This window comes from Macaca mulatta, chromosome 6, assembly GCF_049350105.2.
Source record: "Macaca mulatta isolate MMU2019108-1 chromosome 6, T2T-MMU8v2.0, whole genome shotgun sequence".
NCBI lineage: Eukaryota > Metazoa > Chordata > Mammalia > Primates > Cercopithecidae > Macaca > Macaca mulatta.
The window spans coordinates 170,538,550-170,557,550 of record NC_133411.1 but is presented as its reverse complement, the minus strand read 5'-3'; the positions used below and the strand labels follow the sequence as shown (position 1 = coordinate 170,557,550).

The 19,001-nt window shown below is 36.4% G+C and overlaps 1 protein-coding gene across 1 annotated transcript; it reads right to left on the bottom strand.

The window, feature by feature from the left end:
- Positions 1 to 1,585: 1,585 nt before the first annotated feature.
- On the bottom strand, positions 1,586 to 18,711 carry GABRA6 (gamma-aminobutyric acid type A receptor subunit alpha6). The gene is made up of 9 exons (XM_001086065.5): positions 18,582 to 18,711; positions 18,261 to 18,379; positions 17,612 to 17,679; positions 15,447 to 15,667; positions 15,280 to 15,362; positions 14,837 to 14,980; positions 14,271 to 14,423; positions 12,424 to 12,683; positions 1,586 to 2,681 (listed from the first exon to the last, which is right to left on the bottom strand). The coding sequence occupies exons 1-9, from the start codon at positions 18,617 to 18,619 to the stop codon at positions 2,406 to 2,408; spliced, it is 1,362 nt and encodes a 453-aa protein (XP_001086065.2). The 5' UTR covers positions 18,620 to 18,711; the 3' UTR covers positions 1,586 to 2,405.
- Positions 18,712 to 19,001: the final 290 nt, after the last annotated feature.

Here is a 19,001-nt window from a genome sequence, read left to right as displayed (position 1 = left end):
TTGAGATTTTAGCAGCCATGGACAAACGATAGAGATCTGAGACCTGGCTCTGATGAGCCCCTCCTCAGAGGGAATAGAATAAATAGAATCTTCTGTAGTGTTTTCTAAATTGTTTTCTGGAAAATGCCACTCCCAGGATGTCCTCCATGCAAAATGATACTTAGAGTTATATGAATTTGGGAAATGTTACAGTATTAGAGATTTATAGTGCACATAAGTATCATCATGGCTGTGAGAAGACCAGCAGAAAAGACATTTGCTTCACTTTGCCTCAACATCTCTCCTCCAGTTTTTTCACTAAGGAAACTGTTTTATTATCACTTAACCACTAGTACCATCCTATGGCATACACTGAGAAACATCATTCTCTGGAATCTTGAGAATTTGAAAGTTTTATAGTTGTATAAAGTTTTTTCTTGAAATATCCCTTCATAGGGGAGGAACATAAGGTCTATAATTTTTTTACTTGATTTTATCTATCTGTTCTAGCTCTAAGCATAAATGCTGACTGAGAGTAATAAGTGACATGTAGAATGAAGGCTGACAAGGGGCACAAGTGATGTCAGAACCCCAGGAAAATTCTTACAAAAAGTGACATACAATTGAGACAATACTAGAGAATACAGGAGGGGAAAAAAGAATAGGGATCATATCATATTAGATGAGGACATGTATAGGTATGGTTAAATGAACAAGCTATGGATTCACATCGCTTGGGTTTGATTATCAGCTACAGCACTTGAGTGCTCTTTGATTTTGAACAAAATTATTCATCTTCTTTGAGCCTTAGTTTCTTCATCTTTAAATGGAGATAATAGCAGTATATTCTTTACAGGTTTGTGAGGTAGATTAAATGTGACCTAGCATATAAGATGATTAACACTCACCTGACATTTAATTATTTAATATACCCTGTATAATTATACCAATTTTATTTAGATAGAAAATAATAATAATGAAACAAACATACATGGTTCAAAATGAAAGGGTCTTTGAAGAACATCATTCTATAGATGAGAATACAGCTGAGTCTCCCAAAAACAAAGATATTGGGCCAAGGAGCTAAATGATACAGAAGTTGCACAGACACCTCAGTCTCCTCACACTTAGTAGAATGCTGTTTCAATTAAACTTAAAGTTGTTTAGCTGTAGTATGTTTGCATTTTTCTGGGTAAAAGTAAGAGTAGTAGTATTAAAAAATTGTTTTTTCTGGGTTCTGGTCTCAAGGTGATCTCTGTGATGTTTAAGACCCAGGAACATCCAATGAGAGGTTTGTCCATTTAGACAAATCATACCACATGCTTTCTCCTACTCTTAGTTCCTACTTCCCTATATCAATTCTATGTGGGAGAAATACTGTTAGAGCGAAGCATCAGGAAGGAATGGGATTGACTGAGCAGGAAAAGAGGAAAGATGAACTATTTGAATATAAATTCAAATCTTTTTATCAGCACTATGTAACTGAGCCTGGTTGTCCCATTTCTCCTACCTCTCACCAGAGGCAATAACATTGGGGTAGAGGTAACCACTTTGCTTCTCCACACTTAAAGAAAGTCTCTCTAGGTGCATGAAACAGATCCAGAGACCCAGTTAATTGTTGTTTTATTTAGTGTTATAATTAGAAATATGGAAAACACAAGAGATAACCATAGTCATAATATATAAGGCTTCCTTATAATGACTACTTTTTTCTACAACCTCATAGAATTATAGTAAGTGTATTATTTTAAAAGGAGAATTTGGTAGGATAAAATACACTGAATTTTAGTCCAACTACAGCTATGTACATATGCATACATAATGTATGAGTTATGTATAATTTATATGTATACAAACACCACATTTTATTGAGGTAAAAGAGCACAGCGAGGTTAAAAACAAATGGCCAAGCTCAACATAGGCTTTACAATGCCACTGAAAGCCATTTTACTAGCATAAAGGCCTCCAACATGCTGGTATTAACCTACTGATAAATATTTAGACTGTATTTATATTTTGCTCTCTTGAGAACTAAGCCAAAATAAACATATTTTAAGGCAACCTTTGGAAGTGTCAGCATTTCTTATTTTATCTGCCTTGTGGTAAATGTTATTCACAGTGACAATTAAAAATATTGAACAATGAAAGACAAAGGCTGACAGATTCATCCTGAACCCATTTTATCCTCATAAAATTTTTTTCTGACATACAGAAAAGTCATATTTTTCAGCAACCTTCAACTTTCTATTTCGAGGAGTAGGATTATTGCTTTTTTGCCCACACATGCTTACTGAAGCTGCGTTACAGATTTCCAATTTGATTTCGTGTTCTGAAAAGCATCTACACAAGTCTCAATACTATTTTTTAAGAAAATATAGGAAACAGGAAACAAGAACTTAGAGAATTCAGGTTGTCCTGGCTGCAACCTATTCAGCACTGCTACTCATTTCCATTGTATCTTTGGAAAGATAAACTATCCAGTATACAAGGTTGAATCCTGCAAATGCAACTGGAAAGAGAATTCGAGAATACTGGTCTATTTTACTGGTGCCTCCAAAGGCTGGAGAGAGTGGTGGGGGCGTGACAGGTGTTGATTGTAGAATGGGCGCTCTAGTGAGCACTTTACTGGCCTCAGAAGATGAAACTATTGGCAAGGACAGAGAAGTGATTCTTTTCTTCAGATGATATTTGGAGTCAGGATGCTGTGGAAAAAAGACAAATATTAAGCCCAAATGAAAGAATAGATATTGCTTAATTGCTTATTTATTCATTCTTTCACCATTGACAACTATTTATTGACGATTTACTTTCTATGTAAGGTCAAACATCAATGACTTCTTAATAGTATTTGATGGTGTTACTTTTCCAAGTAAGGCTTAAAACATTGTAAAATAATTTACTTGCTTCCATCTGACATTCTATTACTCAATACATCAGCAAATAACACAAAGCATATTTCATGTCTTATAACTATGGTAAGCATTGTATCCTTAGGGAGGGACGAGCCAGGTTGCAGAGGCATAGCCACCGCTGGTTGTGCAGTAGTCTGTAGGGCAATGGGTTTGGGCAATGGCATGTATTGGGAGGAGGGGTGAATTCCAATTTGGAATATGTAGACAATTAGTACAAAAAAATTACAGCCTGGTTTATTAAAACCATTCTTCTATACACATTCCCAGCCTACATTCTCATCTTTGCACAGTCATAAGCTTGAATCAGCTAAGATTTAAAAAATAAATAAAATTAGCCTATGTATGCCAAAGGCCAGTGACAAAGAATAAATATCCTTAAATTGAGTAGGATGACTGTTCATACCTTGAAATATGCCTGCCTCTTAGCTCAGAATTTCTATATTGTACACTTTTTACTTCCCATTCAGAACTTTCTAACTGGTCTTTCTCTATCCTCAGTCACTAAAAATGATTCATTTACTGAACTCAGATTTGTTATATGCTTCTTTCTATCACTAAACCTCCTGTTTCACTGAAATCATAAGACAATCAACTACAGTCTTGAATGGGATGTTTAACACAATAACTGGCAAGTGAGGTTAGGGTCCAGATAGGGGAAATGCTTCGTCCATGATGGCAGCAGCGCTAGCAATAAACTCCACTGGTCAGTTTCAGTGCCTGTTTCATTCCAACATTTTTCTCATCTTTATTCTAAAGCATTGGGCCTAGTTCAGAGACTCTGATTCTGTTTGATTTAGATGGCTTTCATGCTGTTGGTGTCTAGGGGGCCCTCCTCTGATTCCTATCTTTTCTTGTCTACATCCTGTAACGATCACTCTCCTTGTGACTAGCTTGTCCTTGCTGGGCCTCTGCCTTCAAACACTTGCTGTGCATTACCCCTGATCTTGTAAAATGGCCTTGTTTCCTCACTGGCAGCAAAATCACCACTTCGCTGCCTGGCAGGATATGTGACCCACGTGGGCAAACTCCCGTGGCTTTAGCCAGCAACACTGCGGCAACAGGATAAGACAGCTGCCTCCCCTTTGCTGGTTGAACCACAGGACCAAAATGACCCGCCGATGTGGTGACATTTGGACTACAGGGACAACAACCTCCAAAACTTCTTTTCTATATTCCCTTCTTGATTTTGTTATTTGGTTTGCCATGAAACTTACTGGGTATCTAAATAATAATAGTTCTCATAGAGAGCTTAGGTTCACTGTTTTTAGGGGCCATGGAGAAATCTGTTTCTTTAACAAGAGCAAAAACAAATGGTGTAGTCAAGATTTGATTTGAAAAAAAACACAGTAAATTTCAACCAAGGGCTATCTTTCTTATCTATTGGCCCAGAACTGTGGTACTTAATTCTGTGGTACAGAATTAAATTAGTCATAGGTCTTAGAGGTAGAAGAGAGTTTAATATTAGGAGGGCTAGTATGCTGCTCTTGAAGAGGAGATGAGGGAAACTTTCTATTAAAAACAGATGGGCCAGACGTAGTAGCTGACTCTTGTAATCCCAGCTTTGGTAGGCTGAGGTGGGTGGATCAGAAGGTCAGGAGTTCAAGACCAGCCTGGCCAACATGGTGAAACCCCATCTCAGAAATACAAAAAATTAGCCGGTTTGGTGGCGGGTGCCTGTAATCCCAGTTACTCAGGAGGCTGAGGCAGGAGAACCACTTGAACCCGGGAGGCAGAGATTGCAGTGAGCCAAAATGGTGCCACTGCGCTCCAGCCTGGGGACAGATCAAGACTCCCTCTAAAAAAAAAAAAAAAAAAAAAAATAGATGACAGCTGAGGACTACTGTGCCCAGAATCACCAGGCTGTGTGGGGATAGAGACAGAGTAACTGTCTCAGTGCATGCTGCCTCTCCTAGAGAACACAGAACCATTTTTCAAGAATTTCCTATCGTATTTCTCAGACTCTAAATTTTCACCTATTAAATATAGTATTAAAATATTCTTTACCTGAAAGAGCAAAAGGTGTCACTGTTTCATCCTCCAAAAAGAGCCATCCTCCTCCCACATATGGAATACTAAAATACTTTCCTCTAGCAAACATTTCTAAGAATCATGATAGAGTAGAAAGAAGCCAGCCTTCAGAGCAGATTTTCTTTCTACACTCATTTTGACTTTTAACAGCATGCATTATCTGTCTGAAACATGTTTTTCTATTTTAGGTAGAAAGAGGGAAGACATGCCTAGTTCATTGGAATAAAGCAGTGACTATAAAACATTAAGTACCATAAAAATGTAAAGCCTTGCTTATTCTCCCCGTTTTTTAGAGATGTGGTGGGGGCAGTTATTTGTGAATCTGTGCATTGTCACAGTGTCATAAAAGACTTAATGGGGATTCCCAAATAATCATGGTCCAGAGGTCAGAAGTACCATTCAGAACCAAACACCATGAAAAATTTGTAGTAAAATGGATACTGTAATTTTACTTAAATTAAAAAATTAAAATTAAATTATATTGAAATTAAAGGTTTCCTACATTAGCATTCCCCTTGTCCTCATCTACTTCCCCAAACAATCTCTGTGGAGGGTTTCCTAGGAGTTAAGAGAACAAGGAGAGTCAGAAATCCCTAGATTACAGTCTCATAGCTACTAATTGCGTGCAATATGATTTAAACACCTCCTAAGTGCCATAGACTCTAATTCTCTCTAAGCTTCAAGTTTCTATCTGTGAAGGCAAGGACAAATATTACTTAACACATACGTTTTTTCCTATATTTTTAAGAATTTAAGAAAAATGCCTGATATAAAGATATATACACAAACATATATATGTGTATATATACACACATATACATATGTACATATATTTTTTGCTCAGGAATCTTAGCTATATCTATTTTTTAAATCATTTTCAAAATACGTCTGCTTCTCATTCTCACCACTCACATATCTTTATTTCTTCTTTGTCTGAAATAACATCCACCTGTCACCCATTTTTATCTTTCCCATACATCTTTTGATACCAAACTCATTAACACCTACCATCACTGATTACTCCAGCCTTTATGCATTTTTCTGCCTAGTTATTATGACTCTTGTAGATATTATTATTATTATTATTATTATTTTTTTTTTTTTTTTGAGACGGAGTCATGCTCTGTCGCCCAGGCTGGAGTGCAGTGGCCGGATCTCGGCTCACTGCAAGCTCCGCCTCCCGGGTTCACGCCATTCTCCTGCCTCAGCCTCCCGAGTAGCTGGGACTACAGGCGCCCGCCACTTCGCCCGGCTAGTTTTTTGTATTTTTTAGTAGAGACGGGGTTTCACCGTGTTAGCCAGGATGGTCTCGATCTCCTGACCTCGTGATCCGCCCGTCTCGGCCTCCCAAAGTGCTGGGATTACAGGCTTGAGCCACTGCGCCCGGCCTGATATTATTATTTTCTTTCTTGTAAGTATAATTATTTTTGTTGTGCCTTATCTCCTTTCCTAGCATGGAATCTCCTCAATGGTGGAAGACACATTATTCATATGTATGAGCATTCCACAGTGTCTAGCAAATATTTAAAACACGATATTTGTTTAATAAACAAATGCTGAATCAACAAATGAAAAAAATCTATACATTTCCCAAGATTTGTTGGAGGAGGTAGGCAAAGAGAAGGGTGAAAAGTTCTATGATTATGTTACATTGTATTTCAATATGGTTTTATATTACATTATAAGCACCAGTTCTAAATGCTTATTGTTGACTAGCATTACAAAGCAATTTTCAAATATTATTTCATGAATTTCTTCAAAAAATCCACAATGTCATATTATCTTCATTTGATAGAAGAGCAAATGGAGGCTTAAGCAGGAAGCTCACAAAGGTAATGAGTGGCAGGATCTGAATTCAATTTCCCTCTGATGCCACAGACCACACTCTCAACAATTATTATGCTATACTTCCTATCAACTTTAGCGTTTTGGGCACAGTGTCTCAAGCTCAGAACTACTGACCTTTTGGGGCCAATCACTCTTTGTTATGGAGGACCCTCCTCTGTGTCTTGGGATGTGGAGCGGCATCCCTGGCCTCTACCAACATGATACCATTAGCCACCTCCACCTCAAGTTGTATCTCCAGACACTGCCAAATATCTTTGGGGGGAAATAGTTCCCCACGGGAAATCACTGGCTTAGATTCACAAGTGTCCCACTGCCCGGGAGTGATTGGGGGAATTTCTAACAGGCAGCAAATATGATAGGCTAAGGGAAGTGCAAGAGGCCTGGCTACCCTGCATCTGGATAATCAGTTGCTAAATAACTGGCAATTGACAGCACAAGTGGATTGGACATTAGTTTAGAAGGAACACGCTGAATTTCTGAAATGAAAAGAAAGCCAATTTTGTGAGCCGTTTAAGCTACAGGTTTGCATCAGTCCTGCCTGCTCTATTGTAAGCATAGCAGCTTCAGTTGATGGTAAAATAGGCTTTTGTCAGAGTCCAGATGAGGGCTCAGCTTGAGGCTGTCACTGTTTTGAGTGGAACGCCTGTGGTTTTGAATTTTTGCAGGGCTCCCCTGCTGCTGAGTGCCATCCTGCTTTAGGTATTTATAGAGCACTGCTTTGTTTCAAGTAATGCCATATTGCAAAGGTACTTTAAGTCAAACTGGACTTTATGACCATCAACTATGTAATAGAGGGAAAAAGTGTTTTAGGAAGTATTTAGACAAATTTTTATATGTAATTCAATGAGTCTCAGTAGGTCTGAGAGGTAACCTATTGCTCCCACCACTTAAAAAGATACTCTAACCAGGACTGCCTTACTAAGGGATAAACCAAGCATTTGTTTTTAGAAAAAGCAAAGAGGGACAACACAAATAAGAGAAAATATTTTTTGAAAACACTTAGTATTGATAGTTTGCAAAAGTCATCATATTAATCATTATGGGGAAAATTAGAACGCTGTTGGGTTTTCCTGTGTTTGTGTTCAGCTGGTAGAGTTGAAAACAGACAGGACTCCAGAATTTCTACAGACACGCAGCTTATTGGCAGCAATATATTGAATAGTTGATTCATGGTACTAGGGAACATGTCTAGAAAACATCAGAATGTTTGGAGGATTCATAATGAAGTATTGGGTGGGGATTTGATAGAAGGTATGGGGAAGGGACTAACCACTTACAACCCTCATCTAATCCATCCTGCCTGCCCCATAAATCATACAATGGCACAACCAAGAAGGGCACTGTGATCTTTCTGGTACATAGAGTCTTTAATGGTCTTAATTCAGTCCTTAATTGTAGGGAGTAATGACAGTACTCAAAAAAAATCTGCTCCAGCCTGGGCGACAGAGCGAGACTCCGTTTATTTGTGCAATATTAGGAGTAGAAAAGGTAAACCTTTCAGTATTCGATTCTTCACATCTCTCTACACAGATAAAAGCAGCATGGTGATGGCCCAGTGCACCCTACTACCTTAAAAAGGAGCACAGGAAGAGTATATACCTTATTGTCCTCTCTATGCCCAAGTTTGTAGCAACTGGCTTAGAGCTTCCAGCACAGAGCCAGGCTAATTTCTTCTCTGTTCTTAGCTTAGACATCACTCTGCTAAAAACGAAAACCCCTCCAGCCTGAGTAAGACACTTTTGCATGACTCTTCTGCAGCTCCCTATACATCTCTAACGACAGGCTTTATTCCAAGGTATTATTAAGGCTCATTGATCTCTCTCACTTCCTGCTGTACAAGAAGCTCCATGAGGGAAGAAGCCCTCCGATATCACTCACTAATATATCCTCAACACTCTACAAAAGGCCTGGCACATAAAGGTACTTATCAAATATATATGGTATGAATAATTCAATGAATGCCTAAGTAGTCAATAAATAGGTGTCAGATGAAAAGAAAAAAAAGAAATGAATACATAATACAATCAACATAAATATACTAATTGTCCTGACTAATGAAATTTTGGTCAATTTTGTGTTATATAATTTACAAAAGGCATCACACCCATGTAAAGAAGAGAAGCTACATTGAGAGTAATGACACTGCTCAAAGGATTGCAGAGGGGATGGGTGAGTGATTGACTGTCAGGAACGTAGTGATGAGGGCATAGACCTTTAAAATAACAAGAAAACTAGCAAACTATGCCAAAAGAAATCAAGGACCACAGTTGATCTTACACACAATATAGGTACAGGTATACTCCAGACATGTTAATAGGCTCTGAAACTCATGAAGATATAAATAACTCTCTAATGTTAAGGTAGCATACCAGATAAAAACATTAAGAAAAAAATGACATATAAGTGGGATAAACACTGTTGACAATTTCTTTTCCAGAAATAGTTAATAAAAAATAAAATATCTAATTCCATATGTCTTAAAAACAGAAAGATAGTCTACAGAGCATTTCTGAAGATTTAGCTTTAAGGTGTCCTAGTCTACAGAGCATTTCTGAAGATTTAGCTTTAAGGTGTCCTTTTGGGTTTGAGATCTAGATTTTAAATGCTTGAGTTTCTCCATTATTATTATGTTTTAAGGTCAAAATCAAAGTGATAAAATGAATAAACTTTTACCCACATTCACTGTAGGTAGTTTCCTGTGAAAAGCAATGAACATACTAAAATATACAACATAGAATCACATGAAATATCCAAGCACTTAATTTCACTTCAACTTTACCACATTAGTGTGCTATTTCAATGTCAAACTTACTCGAATAATGTTGTTTTGATTACAACTGAATAGGTATTTTTAAATGTCATGGTATTTGGAAGAAAATGTCTTGCAATCAAAATATACCATTGTGTAGTATAAATTGTAAGTGTGTAATTTATGTTTGTTCCTCTACATCATATAAGACATCTTGCCAAAGTTTGACATGAACAAATGTAATGCAAATGTCCTATGTAATCACCTATATTTAGTTTCGATACCTTCAAGGTTTACATTGTTTGATTTGGTCATTTTGTTTTTATGTTTATTTTTATACTTCAGCCTTTTAGAATTAAAATTTTCCTATGTATTGCTTTAAAATATTTTAAGTAAAACCAGGTTCAGAAATATAACTTTTCATAAGAAAAAATAAATGTTACCTGCAGGAAAAAAGTACTTGGAGATTATTTATATGCCATTTAAAAAAATCTAGCTTCCCAGAGGACCTACTCATTATATGTTACTATTTTAGGTTTACGGGAGGCAGTTTATATCAAAACCTGAGATCTTAAATTCCATCTTAAATTAATAACTTACACCTTTAAAATAATAGCCTGAGGGGGTGATTGTGTTTTCTCCAAGGATTTGAAATCATCCTCTTCTCAGTACTGCATGTTTCAAAAAAGGTAAAGCAAAAATATTGGTCTTCTTTTTATTTCAATATCTGACCTATGAGCATATTCAAAATCAATCCATTTTTTTTCTGTTTCTGGCCATCTTTTTTTTTTTTTTACTTTTACTGCATTACACAAATAAGAAACTGGTAAACTGAATTCTGATAAGCACTTTTTTCATTTATAGATATGTATTAATATGTATATGACCTATGGACAATATATAGATTACATACTTATATGCATACAGATATCTTGTAACAGAATCACTTATTTCTACAAACATGAAAAAAATTCTCAGAAACATTTGGAATTTATCATGACAAAAAATGGTTTTAACATTATGAAGCAAGTCTGCAGACTAGGATATTTTGTAAAAATATATATATTTGGTGACCTTTCAAACTACATATATATAAAGAATATATTATTAAGTCAAAGGAAGAATTTTGGGACTCAACTATATTCTTAAAATGTTTTATCCTGTGGTATGCACTCTCATATATTTCAGTTTTTAAGGAATTATTGGGGAGGGTGGCCTCAGCCTCTGTAATGTTGTGGATTTCAGAGGTTCTTCTTCTGATTATTATTATTATTATTATTATTACAGAGACAGGATCTAAATGTGTCGCCCAGGATGGAGTTTAGTGGCGTGATCATGGCTCACTGTAACTTCAAAATCCTGCATTCTAGCCATCTTCTTGCCTCAGTTTCCTGGTAGCTAGAACTGCAAGCATATGCCACCACCACTGAGTAATTTTTTAAATTTTTTACAGATGTGGGAGTCAGCCTGCTATGTTGTCCATTCTGATTTTTAACTTCTGACTTCAAGTGATCCTCCCACCTCAGCCTCCCAAAATGCTGGGATGACAGGTGTGAGCCACTGCACTCGGCTTATACAAAGTTTTTAAATCAATTCCTAGATTTTCTACCAACTAGAAACTTATATTTTCCCTCTTCTAGACTGTGTTTTCCACTTGTGAAACAAGGTAATTATACTGGATCGCCGAATGGAATTTTTCTTCTTTTATCTTTATTTTTAAAATGAGGGCTAATAAAAACAAATCCTTAAATTATATATTTCTACATATTATGGGGATGGCTTCTCATTTCTTGGAGAAAATATAAATTCTCAAATAAGTTTCTTAGTTTATCAAAGACAAACATTTCAATAAGAAAATGATCACCTTTTTAGTCAACAAGTGCCTCAGATTCTGAAAAGTAAAAAACAAATAGCTTTAAAACTTTCATCATAAAGTTAAACTGAGGATTACTGGGCTGCACATCGTTTTCAGATATGAAAGTGCTTACTAGAATTGATCAGTTGTAAAAAAATTTCAGTTCAAAGTATCTGCCTCACTTGAATTCACAGAGCACAATATTCCTGTTCTTAGAGCTACTCTTTAAGATTTGTATTAAAATAAAAATTTATGCCTGTCAATCAGTTTTATTATCCACTAAAATAAGAATGTGCAGCTTAATTGTTGTTATAATTTACTTTTATGCAAAATTGAAATCTGGGGGCATATTAATGGTCCTTAAAATATTAATGTTACCATTTGTTTCTTATTCAAAAACCTCTGGGTACCAGAGCTTAGCCACAGCAAATTTAACATAAATTTATAACTATTTCCCACTGAATATAAGCCATTGAATATAAGCTCATTGATATACATATATTTAATATACAAATGCGAATATGAAAATGTTTTAGTATGAATCAAATTCTTGGGTTATGATTCAACATTCAGAGAATCTATTATTCATTATTCACAGATGCCTTGCCCTCTTGGAATAAAGCAGCAAGCAGATTTATAACAAAAATTGTCCATTCCATAGAAGTCCCTGTTTCTTTCCTGCAGACTCTGAAACCTCATTAGAAAAAACATTTTTTTCTTTTACTTTTTCCCCCCTAGTTGGTATAAGTGATTCTGTTCAACAGAAACATCTAAAGGCTTAGAATTTTCTAGTCTTCTCTGAGAGCCTGGAATCTGCCAGCATAAGTGAGCATGATGAAAGAAGAATGCCCAAAGTTTAGAGCAAAGATAAATGAAGGATTGTTCCTTAGCTTTTCTCTGTGAAGTTGGAACAGAAACTGGCCTTGCTCTTGAAAGTACAGTTATATAAACTGTGCTCAACTCACACTACTTTTGGACACTTCGTTGTTTCTTAACACTATTTAGGCTGCTTTTTCCTACAGTAGGTAACGGTAGAAAAAATAAACAATTACCAAAACAATCTCAGCTTCCAAAGGTTCAGTAGCTTTTGATATTGTCACCGTAGGTGGGGCTGCAATCTGTGCCTTCCTTTTGGCCTTCTGTGTCTGAAGATTGGTAAAGTAGTTGACGGCTGCGAACTCGATAAGAGCAGAGAAGACGAAAGCAAAGCAAACAGCTATGAACCAATCCATGGCAGTGGCATATGACACTTTTGGCAAAGAGTGCCGGGCACTAATGCTCAAAGTGGTCATAGTTAAAACAGTGGTGATCCCTAAAATAAAAAAGAAAAGGAAATGTAATATTAATACTGGGAATCCTATGGCAAAATCAAATGAGAATGTGTCAGTAGAGAAAACACTCTACCAAGGCAAAGTAATTTTTTAATATTTCGAATATATTTTGTATTATAATTGTTCATAATTATTATCATAAGTATTATCATTTCTGTATCTTTCAATATTTAGTGAAGTGACTTATACATTATAATTGCTCAAAAAATTTTGAGTTTGCTGAATTGAACTAGTTTATTGTAAAATTTAAGTCGTAAATACTTCTAGTTGTTTAGGGCTTGAGAGAACTTGTAACAAATTATTACCACTTAAGAAAAAAAAACTTGAGACTGGGCGAGGTAGCTCACGCCTGTAATCCCAGCACTTTGGGAGGCTGAGGCGGGCGGATCACGAGGTCAGGAGATTGAGACCATCCTGGCCAATACGGTGAAACCCTGTCTCTACTAAAAATACAAAAAATTAACCAGGCGTGCCGGCGGGTGCCTGTAGTCACAGCTACTCGGGAGGCTGAGGCAGGAGAATGGCGTGAACCCGGGAGGCGGAGCTTGCAGTGAGCGAGATCGGACCACTGCACCCCAGCCTGGGTGACAGAGCGAGACTCCGTCTCAAAAAAAAAAAAAAAAAAGAAAGAAAGAAAAAGAAAAAAAAACTTGAATTTCAGATCAGTTTTACCAACTAACATATTAAATAACAGTTAATAAATAAATATGGTATAAATATTAGCATAAAATTAGGTTACCTAATTTGATTCTATTTCTAGCTAGATTTTAAGGTATAATATTTACTCATTAGAAGATAAAATTTATCACTCACTTGCTGGCAGTTTTCCTTCTTGAACTATGACCTGGGGAATTTATACAATTAGGAGATGTATAATATTGATGGTCGACATCATTATGTTGGTATTCTTTAGTAATTTTCAAAAAGATCTATTTTAACATAGTACATTTAAAAAATCAAGATTTATGATTTCTATTTAATTCAAGTCTATCTTCAGACTACTAAATTTATAATCATTAAACCCAGGAAAAACATTGGAGTTTGTCACTGATGTTTCCAGTTAAAGCTCTTTTTCTTATTATTTAATTTTGTTTTATCACAGTTAGTAGTGATTCTATATATAAGTGGAACTAAATATGTAGGTTGAATCATAAAAAATTAATGAGATGACAATTATATATGGTTCAACCTAATAAAAGGGGTATACAACTTATGTATTCCTGTGTTCAATATCTTAATCTTTTGCTTTCATGGATTTACATGCAGTTTTTACCTTTCTGCTTTTCTTCAGTTATGACAAAGAAAATCAAGATAAAGCACTGCAAACAGGACACATGAAAGTCATAGGAAACCAGCCATAATTCTCGCTGAGACAAATGTTTTGTTGATTCACCACACAACTTGTGATATAATGACAGTGATTTTGCATGATACATATGTCTGGATGAGACAGGAACCTACTTTCTTTGGGGATTGAAAAAGTGCACCGGTGTGAATATTTACTCAAAATACACAAGCAGTGAAAGGTGGAGGATGAACGTACGTGAAGTACAAAATGTGAGACATACCAAAAACAGTTCTTGCTGGAACGGACTCCTTATTAATCCAGAAAGACACCTGGGAAAGAATGACTGTCATAATGCAAGGAGTGTATATCTGTATCATGAAGTAGCCCATCTTCCTTTGCAAGTGGAAGTAAACTGTCATTATAACGTATTCACCTGTTGGAAGACACATACATCAGTATTATTACTGCTGACAGTCTGCAAAAAGAATGCAGTTGAATATAAATCTTGACAGTTTTTAAATTAACATTGCCTGGAAGAAAATAAGCAAAGGTACATTTCAGTATACGAGAAAGCTACTTGATCAGCAGATGACAGAGCAAAGAGACACATCAGCTCATTGTTTTCAGTAGGGTTCCTTATATCATATACATAAAAAACTACTTATTCCAAGATCACACAAATATTTACATGCAACTGGTTGCAAAATCAACTTTAAGGAAAGCTACTCATCACTTCAAAACAGCATGCTTAGCTGAGAATGGCTAAGGCAAAGGAAAAAGATGTTTTGAAAATGTGCACTGGAGTCATCTTGCGGAATTATTTCCATCCTTTGGTCAAATTCTTACCTGTGTTAGATTTAATTGTCTCACTAGATACTGTTTGTCCAATCAGATCATACTGGAGAAGGCTTGAAGATTCTTCTGGGACTTCAACTGAGTAAAGTGGTCCTTTTTTCCATGTATATATGATTTCACTTTTGGGATAAGCATCTACATGTTTGAAACAAATTAAATATAGCAGTGAATTTGACGAGTTGTCTTTTTTTCCTTCAAAGTGCACATTGTCTATAAAAAAGGAAATACAAACATAAATTGTATTTAATGTTTTCTTTAATCTTGATGACTAAAGCCTCAATTTATGAGATTGACAGAATGATTAAGTATATTCCTAGAACTGCACTGATAGTGTCATGATTATATTTCTTCCCTGATTTCCAGTATCAACTAAAACCAAGTAATTACATATTTTGGATATATTATTTGACTCTCAGAAGCCTGTTATAACTTACAGCTCCCAAACTTGAGTGGACAAGCATGCCCATCCATAGGAAAGTTAACCAGCCTCATGGGACAATCAGCATTGATGGTAAGCCTAGGAACATTGAAATCAGTGTTTCTGAGTTAGTATTATGGACATATCATTTAGGCGGGGGAAATAGAATTGGAGAAACCTCACCTCATGGTGTATAAAATGGTTCCATTCTGCATTATTCTGAAGAGTTTATTGGGAGTTGTCATGTTGTGTGCAATTGACTTTTTACCATTTCTGAAAAAAGTGTCAGGCGTCCAGATTTTACTGACCATCAAGTTATTCAAACTCAGAATCTCAGTTGGCCCCCCAAACTTCAACCTCTCATCTGTCCAAGTCTGGCGGAAAAAAACATCCATCGTATACTCCTAAGAGAAAATAAAATATTCGCGCAGGCTGGAAAGACAGTTCGCTAAGAATAGTTTATTCACTAGCCTATACACCCAATGTCTAAACTTAAGCAATAAAGCAAATTTTTATGGCAATAATTCTCACAAAATTATAATTTTAGTGAGTAATTATTATTGTTCTCAAACTTAAAGTTTGTATTGTTATAAAAGATAGTGCTGTGATGTTTACCCCTCCCTCCTCCACCTTGACTTTCCTTAATATTCTTCCTCTTTATCTATCCAGTCATCCATATTTCCATCTATCAATATGTCCTCCTTAATCTAGAAAATAGATTATGGAAATATTTAGTTTTGCCTTTGTGCTGGCTGGCCTTTATACCGTTGGTTAGTCTAACTATTACCCTTTTTACCTCGTTCACCCTCAAACGGATCTCAGAGCATCAGAGTAACATTCAGTAAAATTCCACACATAGATAAACCTTACTTGATAAACACACTATAGCTGCACATCAAAATTATTTTATATTGTTCTCAGGGAACATAAAAACAAGTGTTACCATGATTATTCTAAAGAGAGTATCATTTAAGTATGTATAATCAAAATTATGAGTTAATTTGTGGCTTTTATGAATAACATTGAAATGTTTAATAATTATAATAAGAGCTATTGCAAAAGTCAATAACAAATAACAACTTGCAGTTACATCAAAGTATTGCCAATAATTGCTTTGCCTACTATATAAATTCCTTTATGAAACTTATTGTGACAAGTAGTGATTACATTTTAAAAATATAATTTGACAAGCAATATGCCCATCCAATAATGACCCAGAATGTAATAGGGATCTATTATACAAATAAACTGTAAAAACAGACACAAGCGTAAGATAGAATATTAAGAATACCCAGACTTCAACAACACAATGGCAAATTGTTGTGGTTGTTTATACTTGGAGTGGCTTAGAACACGAATGGAAAATATGATACTAAAATAATCCAGGATTCTGAATAATGCTGACTCTTTCTCCTTTTATAGTAAGATATTTATCTCTTGAATAAAACCCTTTCTCCCACTTTCCCTTTCTTTCTTATGTTATTTCTTCCTTCTTTTCCTCCATATTCCTTTCTCTTCTTCCTTTACTCCTTCCTTTATTCTTTCTATACATCGTCTTTTCTTGCCAACTTAAAAAAGCAGGAAATGAAAAAGTCTCCAATAACTGTTTCTTTAGAATTACATTTCCCTAATGAAACCTAATGATGAACCTCTTTAAAGACAGTTATGTTTACTTCAGCATTCGTATTTACATTTCAGTTTTAGAGAGAAATGCCACCTGAGAGGCGTAAAAGAATGCCATGATACACTCTGTTCTAAAAGATGCGTTCAAGTTTTCATTGCCTCTTACTATAAATACCCTCTTACGAATGCTACAGCCATCTGTACCTGGAACAGAGTCCCCAGAACACCCACTGGTCCACCCTCAATGTAAAAGGTGGAGAGCATTAGCCTTTCCAAATGACCTCTTTACTGTTTCAATAAAACATACTGATAATGATGTTTCCACAAAAGACAATTATGTTTTAGGTATCATAGACATACTCAATAAACTTTTATGTGGAATAGGATCTGTGTGGGTTTTTTTCCTCCTCCAATAAATTTGCTAGAGCTTCACAAAGAAGGGGAAAAAACTCTTCTCTTTGGAGGGAAGAATTAGTGCATAGTATGTGGATGGAAGAGAGGACATAATTTTAAAAAGTCCCTCAGCTTAAAATGTTCAAGCCCTTAGTGAAATGTGAAGATTAAGCCAGGAATCTGCTCTAATGGTCATGCCCTCCCAGCATGAATACACATATTGTGTCATGAATCTGGAGCCAAGCTTGGCGGCCATGCCCATTATCATTAGCTTTGGGACTCCACTATCCTCCCCGAAATGAAAATACCCAACTCACTTAGAACTCACTCACCATCTCCACATCTGACACGGGCCCAAAACTGGTCACATAAATGTCTGTTTTGACTTCAGTGACAGCACCTGAAATTAGCCCAGAGGGATGAAACAATTATCACTACTGATGTTAAAGGGATTGATCTCAGCATTCTACTGCCAAACCCCTTATCATAGCTAGTATCTGCAATGCATCCTATTGCATTCCAGTAGATCCTTCAGTCTCTCAACTCTGAAAACTCATGTCAGTGGCCTTATTTTGAATGTATTCTAGTCAAGAGAACATTAAGGAATGAAAGAAGCTAGATTTGTTCTAATGAAAATGATAGTAATTAATGTATATTGATGGCTTTAATGGGGAAATGCTAAGAACACTGTTTTACATGAATAATCTCATTTTGCACTCATACAACTCTATGAGGCAAACATTGATCATATACCCACACAACAATTCAGGATATGAGGCTTAGAGAGTTCAAATAACTTGAACAAGGCTACTAATGGTGAATGAGGCAGAGACTGGATGGGAACATACACATGGTCTCTCTCCCTTGCCCCTGCCCCTGCCCCTTCCCTCTACCTCGTTTCTGACTCTTCTGGGTCTTCAAGGGGCAGAAACGGAGGAAGGAGACTACAGGTGTTTGTGTAGCAAAGATGCAGCTTCTTACCTCCAAATCCCGGCCGCAGCCGATTGTCATAGCCTTCAAGCAAGTTGTCCAGGATCCGACTGACGTTTTCTGAGTAGAAGTTGCCTTCATCTTCGAATTTCCCTAGGGCACTTTCTAGCCTGTGAGTAGAGAGTCAATGACCCTTACTCCCAGAATCAGAGAACATGTTTTATCTAATCTACTCTATTCCACCCTGTTACAAATACATTCTACACCACTTCTGGCCTCTTTCATGATTCGATATAGGAGTCACCCAATGGATGTACACTTTTCCTTTCCTCTGAGATAAAAAGAAAACTCAGGAAGAAGAATCTTACTCACCACAGAATAATGCACAACCAGGGCAGAGGCGACGCCATCCTGCAGTGCACTGAAATGCACAATTCACCCTCCTCCTAGCGTCGTCCTCCCTACTAGCCAGCTCTGCTTTGCCAATCAACTGGAGAAATCTTTCAAACCCTTCATATCTCTATTCCTTGTTTGCCTCAAGTCAGTAATCCAACAGATAAAGAGGTTGCCAAAAAATTTGCAGGATTCCCCTGACTCCCTTCTTTCTTGTTTCCTTCTTCTCACGTGGAACAAGGTGGTTTGTGGTCTTAGATTATGTCCTGCAGACACCCAGCCTCCTCTGACTGACTCAGTTGGGAAATGAGAGTCTGAAGGGACAGTGCATGGTCGGAGAGCAGTGACAATAATCGAATAAGGCATTAGGGGAGATTAGAAGGAAGAAATCCACTGCCA